The following is a 17,706-nucleotide window of genomic DNA, read 5'->3' on the forward strand; positions in this document are numbered from 1 at the left end:
GTAAATACTGGCAGACAATTTGCATTCTTCTGCAAGAAAGCTGCGCAACGGACGCTCTTCGACTTTTCAGCACAACAATGACCCCAAGGCCAAATAGACCCTCCAGTGGTTACAGCAGAAAAAGGTGAATGTTCTGCAGTGGCCATCATAGTCTACTGACCTTAATGTCATTGAGCCACTCTGGGGAGATCTCAAACGTGCAGTTCATGCAAGATGACCAAAGACTTTGCATGACCTGGAGGCATTTTGCGAGGACAAATGGGCAGCTATACCACCTGCAAGAATTCGGGGCCTCATAGACAACTACTACAAAAGAATGCACTCTGTCATTAATGCTAAAGAGCAATACACAGTTTTAAGAACTAAGGGTATGCAGACATATGAACAGGGGTCAGTTCATTTTTTTCTTTGTTGCCATGTTTTGTTTTGTGATTGTGCCACTCTGTACTGACCTACAGTTAAATATGAATCCCATAAGAAACATGTGATTACAAAAAGTACATATATTACCAAATCTCCAAGGGTATGCAAACTTTTGAGAACAACTGTATGTCCTTATGACATTGTAAGTGTAGGATTTCTAAAGTTGCTATCTGCAATGGTTTGCTCTTTATCTCTAAAGAAGGCAAAAAACTAACTGAATATTACGCCACCCATTTGGGCATATTTTGGCTTTCTGCCATACAAGAATATTGTAACGAAAAAATCTGAAACAAGAGAAAGTGAGTATGTTCTTTTTCCTCGCACAGAACATTGTTGGAAACAGTAACCTATTCCTTATCAGTTGACTTAATTAGGTTGTCTGCCATTTCTATTTCTATCTTTCTTTGTGAGTCACATTGCTATTCAGCTTGTGTTACCACTGGTCCAGGAGTGTTACCACTGGACCGGGAGTGTTACCACTGGACCGAGAGTGTTATCATTGGACCGGGAGTGTTAACACGGGACCGAGAGGGTTATCACTGGACCGGGAGTGTTACCACTGGACAAGGAGTGTTAGCACTGGACCGGGAATGTTAACACCGGACCGGTAGTGTTAAGACTGGAACGGGAATGTTACCACTGAAACTGGAGTGATATCACTGGACCGGGAGTGTTATCCACTGTCGTAATACTACTTAGGGACTCTCAATGAACAATGTAATACTTACTGTCTAGTGTTGTCTGAGCAATTGTTACATTGTTTGGAAAGCCAGCTGTAATCAGACGGAAGACAGTAAAATCAATCCAAAATATAAAGGACATTTTCTGAAATTCAGTATCTCACAAAAGTGAGTACACCCCTCACATTTATGTAAATATGTGAGTATATCTTTTCATCTGACAACACTAAAGAAATGACACATTGCTACAATGTAAATCAGTGAGTATACAGCTTGTATAACAGTGTAAATTTGCTGGCCCTTCAAAATAACACAACACACAGCCATAAATGTCTAAACCGCTGGCAACAAAAATTAGTACACCCCTAAGTGAAAATGTCCAAATTGGGCCCAAAGTGTCAATATTTTGTGTGGCCACCATCATTTTCCAACACTGCCTTAACTCTCTTGGGCATGGAGTTCACCAGAGCTGCACAGGTTTCCACTGAAGTCCTCTTCCACTCCTTCATGACAACATCATGGATCTGGTGGATGTTAGAGACCTTGCGCTCCTTTTGAGGATGACCCACAGATGCTCAATACAGTTCAGGTCTGGAGACATGCTTGGCCAGTCCATCACCTTTACCCTGAGCTTCTTTAGCAAGGCAGTGGTCGTCTTGGAGGTGTGTTTGGGGTCGTTATCATCTTGGAATACTGCCATGCGGCCCAGTCTCCAAAAGGGAGGGGATCATGCTCTGCTTCAGTATGTCACAGTACATGTTGGCATTCATGGTTCCCTCAATAAACTGTAGCCCCAGCGCCTGCAGCAGTCATGCAGCCCCAGACCAAGACACTCCCACCACCATGCTTGACTGTAGGCAAGACACACTTGTCTTTGTTCTCCTCACCTGGTTGCCGCCACACATGCTTGACACCATCTGAACCAAATAAGTGTATCTTGGTCTCATCAGACCACAGGACATTGTTCCAGTAATCCATGTCCTTAGTCTGCTAGCAATGCTGTCAGCACTCATACGTCTATTTCCCAAAGACAAACACTGAATATGATGCTGAGCATGTGTACTCAACTTTTTTGGTCGACCATGTCGATGCCTGTTCTGAGTGGAACCTGTCCTGTTAAACCAGTGTATGGTTTTGGCGACCTTGCTGCAGCTCAGTTTCAGGGCCTTGGCAATCTTCTTATAGCCTTGGCCATCTTTATGCAGAGCAACAATTCTTTTTTCAGATCCTCAGAGAGTTCTTTGCCATGAGGTGCCATGTTGAACTTTCAGTGACCAGTATGAGGGAGTGTGAGAGCGATGACACCAAATTTAACACACCTTCTCCCCATTCCTGAGACCTTCTAACACTAACGAGTCACATGACACCGGGGATGGAAAATGGCTAATTGGACCCAATTTGGACATTTTCAGTCAGGGGAGTACTCACTTTTGTTGCCAGCGGTTTAGACATTAATGGCTTTCTGTTGACAGCAAATGTACACTGTTATACAGGCTGTACACTCACTACTTGACACTATAGCAAAGTGTCATTTCTTTAGTGTTGTCACATGATCAGATTGAATCAAATGTTTGCAAAAATATCAGTGGTGTACTCACTTTTGTACATTTTTCTGCACTCTTCTATTTACACTTCTGGTTAGATGCTAACTGCATTTCGTTGTACTCTTCTGTTTAATATCAATAAAGTTGAATCCAATCTAATCTAAAACTATACTTCAAACAGACAGTATTAACTTAAAGGGTATAGCATAAAATAGACTCATACTATAGTAGATACATACACAGTATTAACTCACCACTGTAGCAGAAAAAGTTGTATGTGTTGTTGCAGTTGTTGATGTTGTATTGGTCAAAAAAGTAGACAAACGTTTGAGCTGTGACACAGGTCTGATTCAATCTATAAATATCTGCAGCTATATTGATATGTGTGGAGAAGCCATTGGAATTGCCCCCATCTGACCACAATCCATAGATGAACAGACCTATCCACACTCCCATGTCTGAGGAATCTTCACTCAGCGTTAGGTTCTGTATGGCCTGGTTCTCTGTCGGGTTCCTCACAGTGGCCAGGTCTGTGTAGAGATCTCTGCAGTAACTCTGAGCTTGAAATCACGTCATTAATTCTGTAACCAGCACGAAGGTCTGAGTGGCATTTTGTCTCCCTGAAAACAGTTAACATTGCTTCATTTTTTCTTGCTGATACTTGCCGTTCAGAATTTAAATATTTTCCCAATATTAATTCATTTCTAAATTGTCAAACTTTGACAAAAAGTCAAACTTTACAAATAAATTCTGAATAAATAGAACATGTCGCAGTCCCAGTCTCATGCAAATCTTTTCTAACCTTTTAATCATGTTTTTATTTTTCATTTAAATTGTACAGTATATCACTTCTTGAATTGATTTCATTTCAAATATAATCGCCCCCGACCCTGTTGTTATGTGTTATGATGTCATAAAAGTAAGTGTGCAATCTTTACTCACCATCATAACAAACAAAGTAGTTGAATGAGTCACAAGAACTTCCAAACCAAGATCCGACAGATGTGTCCAATTTCACACATTCCTGCTGTCCAGTACTGAACAGGCTGTCTCCAAACTGCAACAAAGGATATCCTCCAGGCCACCACATTATGATCTGATCTGTCTGACCTGTCTGGGTGTCTTCCAGAGACCATCTGAAGATATACTTCAGTCCTATCCAGGCCTCACCAGAAGAAAGACCTCTAGAGTTGAACAGACTAGTCAAACTGTCCTGGTCGTTTTGGTCAGATATGGTTGCCAGGTCAGTGTAGGTCTCTCTGCAGTAGTTCTGAGCTTCAGTCCAGGTCTTATTCGTGTTCACATAGTAATACTGATGAGAGAGACATGAGGAGAAGCTGCACAGTCCTGGAATAGACACATGGCACATTAACATAGTTAATTCTAAACACTACAAATAATATTGTATAAAATGAAGATATGTTAGTCTGGGTAACAGAATACCTTACAATGACACAATTACTTTACTGACCTGATAACAGAATCATCAGGAACACTGTTCTTTCCATGACTGCACTGTGTGTGTAGATAAAGGGAAATACACAAAATCAAATTCAACACTAATATAGACAACTATAATTAAATACCAAATAGCTGAATCATTAATGATCTTGATATATACTGTCAGGTCACATTCCACTTCAGTGTTGGTGAGGAAATCTTGTAATGATTTTTATCATGATTCCCTTATAAGGGCAAGTATTGTGGTGTAGCCAGGACCTTCAACTCCTAGGTTATAGGAAACCAGGTCAACCCTATACAATATGATTCTGGTACGCTCTTCACAACATTGTGGGCCCTTGAGGTGTGTAACAATTTATAATGTAATTACTACCGACTATGTAAAAACTGCAATATCTTTTGAATGTAATAAAAACAATAATGTAATAACCTGATAATAATATAATTACCGAAAACGGGACCCCCCTGACACTCTTTTGAAATTTGGTTTGAGTTTGAGTACCAAAGGATCACAGTTCTGAAAACACACAATAAATATTAGAATACAAAATATGTAATCTACACCTGTTTTCAAGATGCTCTGTTTAATTCAAAAGGAAGATCATCGTTCCCCCTCCAACCTGACAGAGCATGGCAGGATCAGCAGAGAAGAAAGGGAGAAACTCCCCAAATTACCGGTCTGTCAAGCCTGTAGTGTCACACCCAAAATTATGTAATATCCTTCAACATGCTGAGTAAAGAGCTCTGAATGCCCATGTACATAACACTGAAATTAGCTAAAAACAAAGTTATCAATTTCAGAAAAAGGCTGCAATACAACAAAAAGGTGGTAGAGGTGAAGGAGTTTGAATACATTCCCAACACACTGTAGACGATCAGAGTATGTATTACGTGCCCTTCGCGCAGGCATGCACATCATTCAAAAGTCTTCTAAACAAATACTCACATCTGCATCCGCTACAGGCCAGACCAACCAGTGTGCTGTGAACAAAGAAATCATAATCACACAAAGACTTGGGCCACAACACCCGGGGGATTTGTGACCCAAGACTGATAGTTAAAATGTTACCTGTAGGAGAGGAGCATTTAAAATGTCAGAAATGTGAGGGAAATAGACTTGTATGTGATGCTCTCTCTACTATAAATTCCCCAGACCGAGTCTCTACTGCACGGTGACTATGTCTCTGCCTACTTGGACCCCCCAAACATAATGAGTCCCTCTCAGGGGAACGGAGCCTTGGGGCACGATGGGGGAACCTGGTGCCTCTGATGATGGTAGACAACATGGCCAACTCCCAATGCTGGAATTCTGAGGAATTCACCTCATAGATCACACAAGGGAGAGCATGTAATGGCTGCATGAGCTCCCTCCCTGATAACCAGTTTATAGTTATAGTGGCGATATGGTCTATGTGAAGGATTTTCATTAAAAAAATCCTTGTAATATGAGAAAATGTCTATACTATACAGTATCTGTATCAAAATTGGAATTATAGCGTTTCACAACATTTATTCACTAGAAATGTTTGGTGCATACAAAAGCAAAGCCTGATATGTGGGAACTTGTATTGATCAACAGAAAACAGCAGAAGCTAATTGAGAAACAATATTCCCTCTTTTCCTCATTGCTATAAATCTACAGTTCGTCAGATAAGATGCTGTTCTTCTTTTCATGCTGCTCGCTCAACCAGGATGTCTAAACTGAATCCTAATCTCTGGACATCTACCTTGGTTAAAGGGTAAAATCACTTTAATAGGTACAAATAAAAGGTATACATGATAAAACATGTGTTTATCCATAGTCGACATCCGCGGAACCGCGGACAGTGCTCATTTGCATAAATATTTCGAAAAATGGATTCGCCATAATCGTCCGATTCCAATGGTATATTATTTGTAGCCACTTTCGTGAAGCGTTCCGTGTATAATTGGGGTTGTCCGTGTATAATATGGGTTGTATAGTTGTATAGTTTGGGTTGCTATGAGAACCTTTCACCAGGCAACGACATTGACCATGCATCTTAGAAAGGCTAATGTGTACACTAGAATAGATATTACAAGGGTGTACATCACTATATATGATGTTTTGAACCATAATACATCGTTTGTATTATATATAAGATATAAAAATAAATATTTAGTCAAAATAGTATGGGGATGTTCTTGAGTTTTTGGGAAGAAGTTGGTAATTTTTCTGAGTTTATAAAATATAGTCCAAAGTCCAAACGTAACTAGCGATCTAGTGCTGAAAGAACCATTGGATAGGGTTATGATCTTTCATTTTATAGTGTTTCATTTCTAGGTTGAAGAACCACATTTTTTAGGGGTGCCTATATTTTTTACCTTCTATTATATAATTATTTCATTATTTTCAACACAATTACAGTGTAATTTGTTAGTAAAGGCATGAAAGTATGAGGAAATACCATTGACACAAAATCTCATAATGCTTTAAAAAAAAAACTTGATGCTGAATGGCAGAAATGTTTTTTGCCTGGAAAACAATTTTTTTGCCTTTCAAACAGATGAGTTTTATAAATAGTGACCCAGAAGTCTGTTTTTATGTGTTTTTATTGTAGCCAGAGGGGTTGTTATTACCAGGATACATCATAATAGGTTGTATCTGTTACAGAAATGAATCTAGGACCCAAAATGTCCCAGTAGTGAAATCCGGCCGAAAGCCCCATAGGCTACCAAGGGTTAAAAACTCAGGGCTCCTAAGATGGAGGGAAGGGAAGAGAAAAGAACGAGACATGCTTGGTTAACTGCTAAATGCAAGTTTGAAGAGGTGGGTTTTGAGGTTCTGTTTGAAGAGGTGAGTTTTGAGGTTCTGTTTGAAGAGGTGGGTTTTGAGGTTCTGTTTGAAGAGGTGAGTTTTGAGGTTCTGTTTGAAGAGATGGGTTTTGAGGTTCTGTTTGAAGAGGTGGGTTTTGAGGTTCTGTTTGAAGAGGTGAGTTTTGAGGTTCTGTTTGAAGAGGTGGGTTTTGAGGTTCTGTTTGAAGAGGTGAGTTTTGAGGTTCTGTTTGAAGAGATGGGTTTTGAGGTTCTGTTTGAAGAGGTGGGTTTTGAGGTTCTGTTTGAAGAGGTGAGTTTTGAGGTTCTGTTTGAAGAGGTGGGTTTTGAGGTTCTGTTTGAAGAGGTGAGTTTTGAGGTTCTGTTTGAAGAGATGGGTTTTGAGGTTCTGTTTGAAGAGGTGGGTTTTGAGGTTCTGTTTGAAGAGGTGAGTTTTGAGGTTCTGTTTGAAGAGGTGGGTTTTGAGGTTCTGTTTGAAGTGAGTAGGATTTTAAAATGAATCCTATATTTAACTGGGAGCAAATGGAGGTTGTGGAGAACAGAGGTGATGTGATCTCGGTGCAGGCAACGTATTTCTGGCCATATTGACGTTCATTTAATTATATTGTTGGTTGAACCATAGAGGATGCTGTTGCAGTAATCATGTCTGGAAGTTATGGGGGCATGGATGAGTGTTTAGTCTGAAGGTTATGGGGGCATGGATGAGGGTTTTGTCTGGATGTTATGAAGGCATGGATGAGTGTTTAGTCTGGAATTTATGGGGGCATGGATGAATGTTTAGAGGTGATAGTTTTGAGTGTCATTAGGGTAGCTGTGAAACTGTAGGCCATGACGGCGGCGGATCTGTCCAAGAGGAATCAGGTAGAGGATTAAGAGGATGAAGAGGAGGGGACTGAGCACTGAGCCCTGGGGGACCCTGTGGGTAAATGGAAATGGTGGAGGATTTGCAGTTGTTTATGGAAATGTATTGATGTCTGTCAAAATGATAAGAGTTGAGCCAGGAGAGGGCAGTGCCAGTTATGCCATGGGAGTACTGATGGTATCAAAGGTGTGTGGAAGGTGGAGCGGTTGATGGTATCAAAGGTGTGTGGAAGGTGGAGCGGTTGATGGTATCAAAGGTGTGTGGAAGGTGGAGCGGTTGATGGTATCAAAGGTGTGTGGAAGGTGGAGCGGTTGATGGTGTCAAAGGTATGTGGAGGGTGGAGCGGTTGATGGTGTCAAAGGTGTGTGGGGAAGCCAGAGTCAGCAGAGTCAAAATGTCATTGGTCGATTTTCAGTAGTGCAGTTTCTGTGCTGTGTTTGAAGCCGAGGCCGGATTGGAAAGGTTTATAGAGGTTAAAGGTGGGATGTGAGATGAGCAGTGACAACTTGCTCCACTAACTATGTGATGTGATGAGCTGCCTAACTCAATGATGTGATGCACTGCCTAACTACGTTATGTGATGCACTGTCTAACTACATCATGTGATGCACTGCCTAACTGTGTGATGTGATGCACTGCCTAACTACGTTATGTGATGCACTGCCTAACTACGTGATGTGATGCACTGCCTAACTACATCATGTGATGCACTGCCTAACTACATCATGTGATGCACTGCCTAACTACATCATTTGATGCACTGCCCAACTACGTTATGTGATGCACTGCCTAACTACATTATGTGATGCACTGCACTGTTGTTATTGTGTCTTTTGTGTATACTGACTGTCTCCTGCTTTTAACATGTCAGCGCCCTTCCCCTCTCAAGTCATTTTACCAAGACCATGTCGTAAATCTGAGTTTGTTCATTGAATTTCATAGTTCAAACCAAAACACTTGTTAAATCATATTAAAAATGTGTCTTACCTTTTCACCGATATCTTAACCAGTATCTCTTCAGTTGTGTCACTCTTATATGATATTATTCACTTTTCTGAGCCTCCCCATCACTCCCTCTCTGCCTGTGTCTCTCTGTTCTTAAAGGACAGTCAGTTACCTCCTTAATAACAAAAATGCAGTTTGTTCACATACCATAACCTCCCATAATCTTTATGATGTTACTGGCCTCAGGCTTTGGGGTACCTGTCAGCGTTAGACGAAATGACTGAAGGTGTGAGACAAATCGATTTGTGTTGTCGTTCTGAAATTCCAGTTGATTCTGTTTCAATATTTTCTATTCCAATTAATTCAATAAACATGTAAACATTAAACACATATGTACAGCAGATTCTCCTTGACTACTTAGCTGTTTGATATACAAGCACAATACAACAGTTATCTGGTTTTAATTGTAATTATAATTGTAATTATTCTCTTGGTAAACTAACTGTGTGTTAACCTTGATAGAATACCATTTACACTTGAACAACACAACCACTCATCATGAATTGCTGTCCATACCTCACATTATCTGTTTCAGCACTGCCAACTGGGCTGGCACGACCCTATGGCCGACCCCAAACAAGTAGCCCTCTGACAGTCACTTGACCTGGCTTCATTCACTTTGGATAGACAGACTGACAACGTGTGACTGATAACATGTTAAGAGAGAGAGAAAAAAGAGAAAAGGAGAAGTGGAAAAGGGAAGGTAAAAAAAATAAGATTTGAAGCAAGATGTGACCAACTGTAATGTAATTTATCATTGAACTTTTTATTAGGGCTGTCAAAGTTAAAGCGTTAACGAATTTAAAATACTGAGACTAATGCCGGTAAAAAAAATATTGCAATATATTGCGTTAACGCCTCAGAGCCATTCATAGTTAATGCTTGACTTCACCATACTTTAGCAGGAGGTGTCAGGATTGCAGTAGGCTACTTCCTTGCATTTATTGTTTTTCCAGTAACTTTATTTGAGTTTGGCTTGTCCTCAGCGCTTCACAGTTATTTATTTTATCATTGGAGATTAGGCATTCATGTAATGAATCCTCAACTCTAGTGTTTGCCTGGCTCTAGTTTATGAATGCTGCCTAACAACATTTTAGTAAACTACACTTGCGTTGGTTCAGTTTGGCCAGCATTGGCAAACTTGTGGCAAGAGAAACAAATTTCTTTAAATTACATATCTAGTTGCACTTGAGTATTATCATTGAAGTGCCTTGAAATATTTTTATTGAGAATTGGAGTTACAGTTCTGGACATGATTGGCTGTAATTGACTGATTTTTTAGGTTATATATGACTTGTATATGAATGTTGAATGAGTAATAGGCCATTTAATATGACTGATATAAAATGTTGAATGAAAGTTGCACTTCTGATTATACTATTGGTTTAATTAAACGAAGAATTCACTTGTAACACACCGGTAACAAAATAAAGTATGTCAAAGTGGACTTACATTGTGGCCTTTATTTTGTCATTATTTGTGAGTGGTAGGCCTTGGTTTACATTTGGACTTGGTATGCGATCTTAGGCTTGAAAAAATGTAAAGCAAAGAAAACAAAACAACAACACATTGTTCTACAGTAAGTATTCCCAATCACACGCATGCAAATAACTGTCAAATGTATTACAAACAACACTATTATTAACAATAACAAATATTCTTAATGTGTAGAAACGCCACCTAATTAATCAATTACATAAACATATGTTGCCTGTGTTTAGAAAAGGTAAGACTCCCTCCCACATCTCTGGTGTTGAGAGATGTGTGAGGAACACTTTCATATGCATCTCTCAGGAGGATCATCATCACACAGGCCAACTTCCTGTACATACATATTTGAGACATTGGCCCTTTAGATGGTGAACAACATCTGTGCAGATTTCTTTGGTGACATTGAACCAGGGAAGATCTTCAGTTCCCCAATCCTTTCCAAACAAGAAAATGGTCACTTAAATCTTATCACAGTGTATTTAATGACACACACGACTACTTCTGATTTCTAGCAGGATGCATTTTAACTGTTACATATAGTGTTTAAATAATAGAGAACCCGTACAAATCAAGGGAGAAAATACATTCAGTATTTATTGAAATAATGCAGCAGAGTTGTCCTATTAAATGAAAAATCCAAAATGTTATAAAGAATCGCTGCTAGCAGTAATATAAATAAAAAATAAAACACAATAAAATAAAAAAGAATGATTTTATATCACTTCTTTTGTGGTGTAATGACGCTAGCACTAGATCGCTACTTAGGTTTGGACTTATATAATTTATAAACTCAGAAGAATTACCAACTTCTTCCCAAAAACTCAAGAACACCCCCATACTAATTTGACCATTTTTTTTTTATATATTATATTCATAATACAAATGATGTATTATGGTTCAAAACATCATATATAGTGATGTATACCCTTTTAATCCCTATTCTTGTCTACACATTAGCCTTTCTAAGATGGTCAATGTCGTTGCCTGGTGAAAAGTTCTCTTGTGGTTCCCATAGCAACTCAAACTCTACACAGACAACCCAAATTATACACGGAACGCTTTAAGAAAGTGGCTACACATAATATACCATTGGAATAATACGATTATGGCGATTCTATTTTCATAAATATTTATGCAAATGAGCACTGTCCGCGGATCCGCGGATGCCAACCTGGAAGCCTTTAAAGTATATTTTGCATTTCCTTTGGAAATCTAGGTCCCAGAGTCTGGAGGAAGAGAGGAGAGGCACAGAATCCACGTTGCTTGAAGTCCAGTGTAAAGTTTCCACAGTCAGTGATGGTTTGGGGTGCCATGTCATCTGCTGGTGTTGGTCCACTGTGTTTTCTGAGGTCCAAGGTCAACACAGCCGTCCACCAGGAGGTTTTACAGCACTTCATGCTTCCTGCTGCTGACTAACTTTATGGAGATGCAGATTTCATTTTCCAGTAGGACTTGACACCTGCACACAGTGCCAAAGCTAGCAGACCCTGGTTTAAGGACCATGGTATCCCTGTTCTTAATTGGCCAGCAAACTCGCCTGACCTTAACCCTATAGAAAATCTAAGGGGTATTGTGAAGAGGAAGATGCGATACACCAGACCCAACAATGCAGAAGAGCTGAAGGCCACTATCAGAGCAACCTGGGCTCTCATAACACCTGAGGAGTGCCACAGACCATGCATTGCTGCAGTAATTCAGGCAAAAGGAGCTCCAACTAAGTATTGAGTGCTGTACATGCTCAAACTTTTCATGTTCAAACTTTTCAGTTGGCCAACATTTCTAAAAATGCTTTTTTTGTATTGGTCTTAAGTAATATTCAAATTTTCTGAGATACTGAATTTGGGATTTTCATTAGTTGTTAGAATCATCAAAATTAAAAGAAATAAACACTTTAAATATATCAGACTGTGTGGAATGAATGTATACATTATACAAGTTTCACATTCTGAATGGAATTACTGAAATAAATAAACTTTTTGATAATATTCACATTTTATGACCAGCACCTGTATATTATGCAGCAAGAAGAACATTCTTTCCTCAAAGCAGGAAAAATGGGCAAGCGTAAGATTTGAGTGACTTTGACAAGGGCCAAAATGTGATGGCTAGATGACTGGGTAAGAGCATCTCCAAAACTGCAGCCCTTGTGGGGTGACCACAGTCTGCAGTGGTCAGTACCATTTAAAAGTGGTCCAAGGAAGGGAAAGTGGTGAACCAGCGACAGGGTCATGGGTGGCCAAGACTCATTGATGCACATGGGAAGCAAGGGCTGGCCTGTGTGGTCCAATCCAACAGATGAGCTACTGTAGCTCAAATTGCTGAAAACCTTAATGCTGGTATTGATAGAAAGCTTACCTGGAGAACACATGGCACCAGGATGCACTATGGGAAGAATTAAAGCCGGCGGAGGCAGTGTGATGCTTTGGGAAATGTTCTTGCCCAACCTTGGGTCCTTCAATTCAAGTAGACGTCACTTTGACACGTACCACCTACCTGAGGATTGTTGCAGACCATATGTTTTATGGCAACAATATTCCCAGGTGGCATTGGCCTCTTTCAGCAGTATAATGTGCCCTGCCACAAAGCAAATGTTTCAAGAATGGTTTGAGGAGCACAACAACGAATTCAAGGTGTAGTCGTGGTCTCCATATTCCCCAGATCTCAATCCAATTGAGCATCTGTGGGATGTGCTGGACAAACAGGTTCGATCCATGGAGGCCCCACCTCGCAATTTACATGACTTACAGACAGAGGCGTCCCCCCCCCCCACTCCAGGACAGAAAGTACAGGGTTTTGAATGTGCATGAGGAACATTTTTATGTACATGCTAACGGCCTACAAGTCTACATTGTCATAAGGCACAATCCGAATTATAGAGGACTAGATCAGGGGCTTTTTTGGGGGGGTCAGTTGGAGATCCGGGGCTCTTCATTAAAGAACCGGGGCTCTTCATTAAAGAACCAGGGCTATTCATTAAAGAACCGGGGCTATTCATTAAAGAACCGGGGCTATTCATTAAAGAACCGGGGCTATTCATTAAAGAACCGGGGCTATTCAATAAAGAACCGGGGCTATTCAATAAAAGAACCAGGGCTATTCAATAAAGAACCAGGGCTATTCATTAAAGAACCAGGGCTATTCATTAAAGAACCAGGGCTATTCATTAAAGAACCAGGGCTATTCAATAAAGAACCGGGGCTATTCAATAAAGAACCAGGGCTATTCATTAAAGAACCAGGGCTATTCATTAAAGAACCAGGGCTATTCAATAAAGAACCGGGGCTATTCATTAAAGAACCAGGGCTATAGCCCCACTAAATGTCTGTGTATCGCCAACCTTATACTGAATGAATATGTATGTTACCGGTTCACCTGTTGTAGTAGGGAGGCTTCCATTAAAAAAGGCACTGCATTTATGGGAGTGAGGCAGGCAGATGAGACATTCTAACGCCAAGGTTAAGAAATGGTCCACTTTAGGAGTGTCTGAAATCCTATTACAAGATTCTTCCAGGCATGAATGTGGTAAATATATCACAATATGTACGGTTAAGATAAGAAAGATTTATAAATGTAACCACACCACCTACCCCGACCTTGTTTTTGTCTCTTTTGGGGGGGCCCAAGTCTTAATTGGGCGTGGTCAAACCCCCCTCCAATCCCCCCTGTAATTCGGACCCTGTGTTTAAGCACGATTATGAAAACAGGGCTCAATATGTTAGAACACCACACACAATTCACTCAACCACATGTAGCAGAACACCTCAGATCTTTTGCGAAGTGAAACATTTCAAAACTACACAATTTATACAAACCCAATTTTGTCATTGTATGGCACACATGATTCATACGTTCTGATTTGGTTTGAACCAGTTACACATTGCTGTGCTCAAGCGGAAAAAACACATTTCTGGGTTTGATGTTTTCAGAGATCTTGTTAAAGTACATGAATATATTGACCAAACACAAGACTAGTACTGCACTACGGGAGGTGAAAAGTGACTTTAATAAGCTATATAAATGACCTAATGTGCATACCACCATGTATGCAACCGTGTATACACGTTCCTATACCCGTATACACGATGCGTCAGTATACACGTTCAGACGACTGTCATAGACGACCTACTCAGACGATTGAACGCAGGTGTATATGCGTGTAGATATTATTCTATACAGCAGAGGGTGCAGTAGCCTGGGGATCTCTAGTATGTACAACCAGGAAGTTGTTAAATACCTCAGACGAAGAGACGAAAAATGGGTTTGTCTTATTGATGATAAAAGATGATAAAGCACCCTTTATCAATGAAAGCGTGCAGTCGTCTGTAATAGTTGTCTATGAAGCCCTGAATTTTTGCAGGTGGTATATGTGCCCATTTGATGTGGCAAAATGCCTCCAGGTTCCGCAAATACTTTATTTATCTTGCACAAACCACATGTTTGAGATCTCCCCAGAGTGTCTCGATGATATTAAGGTCAGGAGACTGTGATGGCCACTCCAGAACCTTCATATTTTTCTGCTGTAACCACTGGAGGGTCAACTTGGCCTTGTGCTTAGGGTCATTGTTGTGCTGGAAAGTCCAAGAGCGTCCCATGCACAGCTTTCATGCAGAAGAATGCAAATTGTCTGCCAGTCTTCTCTGATAACATGCTGCATTCCTTTTGCCATTAATTTTCCCAAGATTCCCTGGGCCTTTAGAGCTCACACACCCTCAACCCTCAGTGAGCCACCAACATGTTTAACAGTCTAGAGTCTAGAGGACTGAGAAGCATGGTGGTGGCTCACTGGCTGTGACAAATATGAGGAAACATTTACTTTCCAACCTGTGGTGATCAGACTCTAGACCATTGTTATTCACAAATATGAAATGGCTACAAACCCCTCCCCTGCCCTGCTTTTGGAAAAGCTGACATACAGTGGGGAGAACAAGTATTTGATACACTGCCGATTTTGCAGGTTTTCCCACTTACAAAGCATGTAGAAGTCTGTAATTGTTATCATAGGTACACTTCAACTGTGAGAGACGGAATCTAAAACAAAAATCCAGAAAATCACTTGTATGATTTTTAAATAATTATTTTGCATTTTATTGCATTACATAGGTAATTGATCACCTACCAACCAGTAAGAATTCTGGCTCTCACTGACCTGTTCGTTTTTCTTTAAGAAGCCCTCCTGTTCTCCACTCATTACCTGTATTAACTGCACCTGTTATAAAAGACACCTGTCCACACACTAAATCAAACAGACTCCAACCTCTCCACAATGGCCAAGACCAGAGAGCTGTGTAAGGACATCAGGGATAAAATTGTAGACCTGCACAAGGCTGGGATGGGCTACAAGACAATAGGCAAGCAGCTTGGTGAGAAGGCAACAACTGTTGGAGCAATTGTTAGAAAATGGAAGTTCAAAATGACTGTCAATCTCTCTTGGTCTGGGGCTCCATGCAAGATCTCACCTCGTGGGGCATCAATGATCATGAGGAAGGTGAAGGATCAGCCCAGAACTACACGGCAGGACCTGGTCAATGATTTGAATAGAGCTGGGACCACAGTCTCAAAGAAACCCATTAGTAACACACTACGCCGTCATGGATTAAAATCCTGCAGCGCAAGCAAGGTCCCCCTGCTCAAGCCAGCGCATGTCCAGGCCCATCTGAAGTTTCCCAATAACCATCTGGATGATCCAGAGGAGGAATGGGAGAAGGTCATGTGGTCTGATGAGACAAAAATCAAGCTTTTTGGTCTAAACTCCATTCGCCGTGTTTAGAGGAAGAAGAAGGATGAGTACAACCCCAAGAACCCCAACCGTGAAGCATGGAGGTGGAAACATCATTCTTTGGGGATGCTTTTCTGCAAAGGGGACAGGACGACTGCACCCTATTGAGGGGAGGATGGATGGGGCCATGTATCGTAAGATACAACCTTCTTCCCTCAGTAAGAGCATTGAAAATGGGTCGTGGCTGGGTCTTCCAGCATGACAACGACCTGAAACACACAGCCAGGGCAACTAAGGAGTGGCTCCGTAAGAAGCATCTCAAGGTCCTGGAGTGGCCTTACCAGTCTCCAGACCTGAACCCAATAGAATATCTTTGGAGGGAGCTGAAAGTCTGTATTGACCAGCGACAGCCCCGAAACCTGAAGGATCTGGAGAAGGTCTGTATGGAGGAGTGGGCCAAAATCCCTGCTGCAGTGTGTGCAAACCTGGTCAAGAACTCTGTAATTGCAAACAATGGTTTCTGTACCAAATATTAAGTTCTGCTTTTCTGATGTATTATAAATACAAATTAGTTATTTAAAAATCATACAATGTGATTTTCTGGATTTTTGTTTTAGATTCCGTCACTCACAGTTGGAGAGTACCTATGATATAAATTACAGACCTCTACATGCTTTGTAAGTGGGAAAACCTGCAAAATCGGCAGTGTATCAAATATTTGTTCTCCCCACTGAAATGGTTCTCTGCAATTAGGCATTTTTCAACATCTCTAAAAACAGCTGCCATTAAGCCCCTATTAAAAAGAGAACACTAGATGCATCTATAATGAACAACTATCGACCTGTATCAAATCTCCCTTTCATAGCCAACATCTTTGCCACGGTTGTCTTCAATCAACTCAGCAATTTTGTGCCCTCAAGCGGTCTCTTAAACAAATTTCAGTCAAGCTTCAGTCCTCACAGTACTGAAACGGCCCTGATTAAAGTTTTAAATGATGTATCAAATACTTGTTCTCCCCACTGTATATCGATTTTGCTCTTTCCATCTTATAGACAATGCCTAAAACAGGAGAAACCGTTTTTTCAGGCAGTTTAACACTGGAATGAGGGATCCATTACAGGACTGCTTTGAAACAACAGACTGGCAGATGTTCTGTGATGCAGCCGATGGGAACATTGATTAATACAAAGACTCTGTCTCTGCATATATCTCCAAATGCATTGATGATGTTGTCTCGAGGGTCAATGTCAATTAAAAGCCCTGAGTTAATGGTAATTTCCATGCTAAGCTCCGAGCACAATCCTCTGCCTATAGTTCTGGGGACCTGGAGGCTCTGAGGAGGTCATTAGAGATGGAAAAAGAGACTTCAGGGATAAGTTTGGAGTCTAACTATCACTTCTTTCACCCAGACGTATGTGCGTTGTGACACATCACAAACTACAATGGGAGGAATGATGCTCGTCCCATCGCCTTGCTCTGTGACAAGCTCAACACCTTCTAAGCACGTTTTGTGGTGACCAACACAATTCCTTTAGTGAGGCTTGCTGAGAACCAGGACGACTCCACTCTAACCACAGCCGACATGAGAGAGCTCTTAAAAAAGTGAACCCTCGGATGTCACCAGGGCCAGATGGCATTCCAAGTCGTGCTCTCAAGAGGGGCACCAACCTACTCATTTATATCTACCATATTCAATACTTCTAGCCATGTAGTGCATTCTCCCAATCCTAC

The 17,706-nt window shown here is 40.8% G+C and overlaps 1 protein-coding gene across 1 annotated transcript; it reads right to left on the reverse strand.

The window, feature by feature from the left end:
- Positions 1-876: 876 nt before the first annotated feature.
- On the reverse strand, positions 877-4,571 carry LOC117594694. The gene is made up of 5 exons (XM_034293023.1): positions 4,558-4,571; positions 4,119-4,162; positions 3,758-3,994; positions 2,902-3,207; positions 877-902 (listed from the first exon to the last, which is right to left on the reverse strand). Exons 2-5 carry the CDS (start codon positions 4,153-4,155, stop codon positions 877-879), a joined length of 606 nt encoding a protein of 201 aa, XP_034148914.1. The 5' UTR covers positions 4,156-4,162; positions 4,558-4,571.
- Positions 4,572-17,706: the final 13,135 nt, after the last annotated feature.

Source organism: Esox lucius, chromosome 7, assembly GCF_011004845.1.
Source record: "Esox lucius isolate fEsoLuc1 chromosome 7, fEsoLuc1.pri, whole genome shotgun sequence".
Classification (NCBI taxonomy): domain Eukaryota; kingdom Metazoa; phylum Chordata; class Actinopteri; order Esociformes; family Esocidae; genus Esox; species Esox lucius.

Coding starts and splice junctions, on each gene's coding strand:
- LOC117594694 (XM_034293023.1), bottom strand. CDS start 4,155: ATGGAAAGAACAGTGTTCCTGATGATTCTGTTATCAG. Junction 3,208..3,757: donor TCTGGAAGACACCCAGACAG/GTCAGACAGATC, acceptor CGTGATTTCAAG/CTCAGAGTTACTGCAGAGAT. Junction 903..2,901: donor CAACTTTTTCTGCTACAGTG/GTGAGTTAATAC, acceptor CTCTCGGTCCAG/TGGTAACACTCCCGGTCCAG.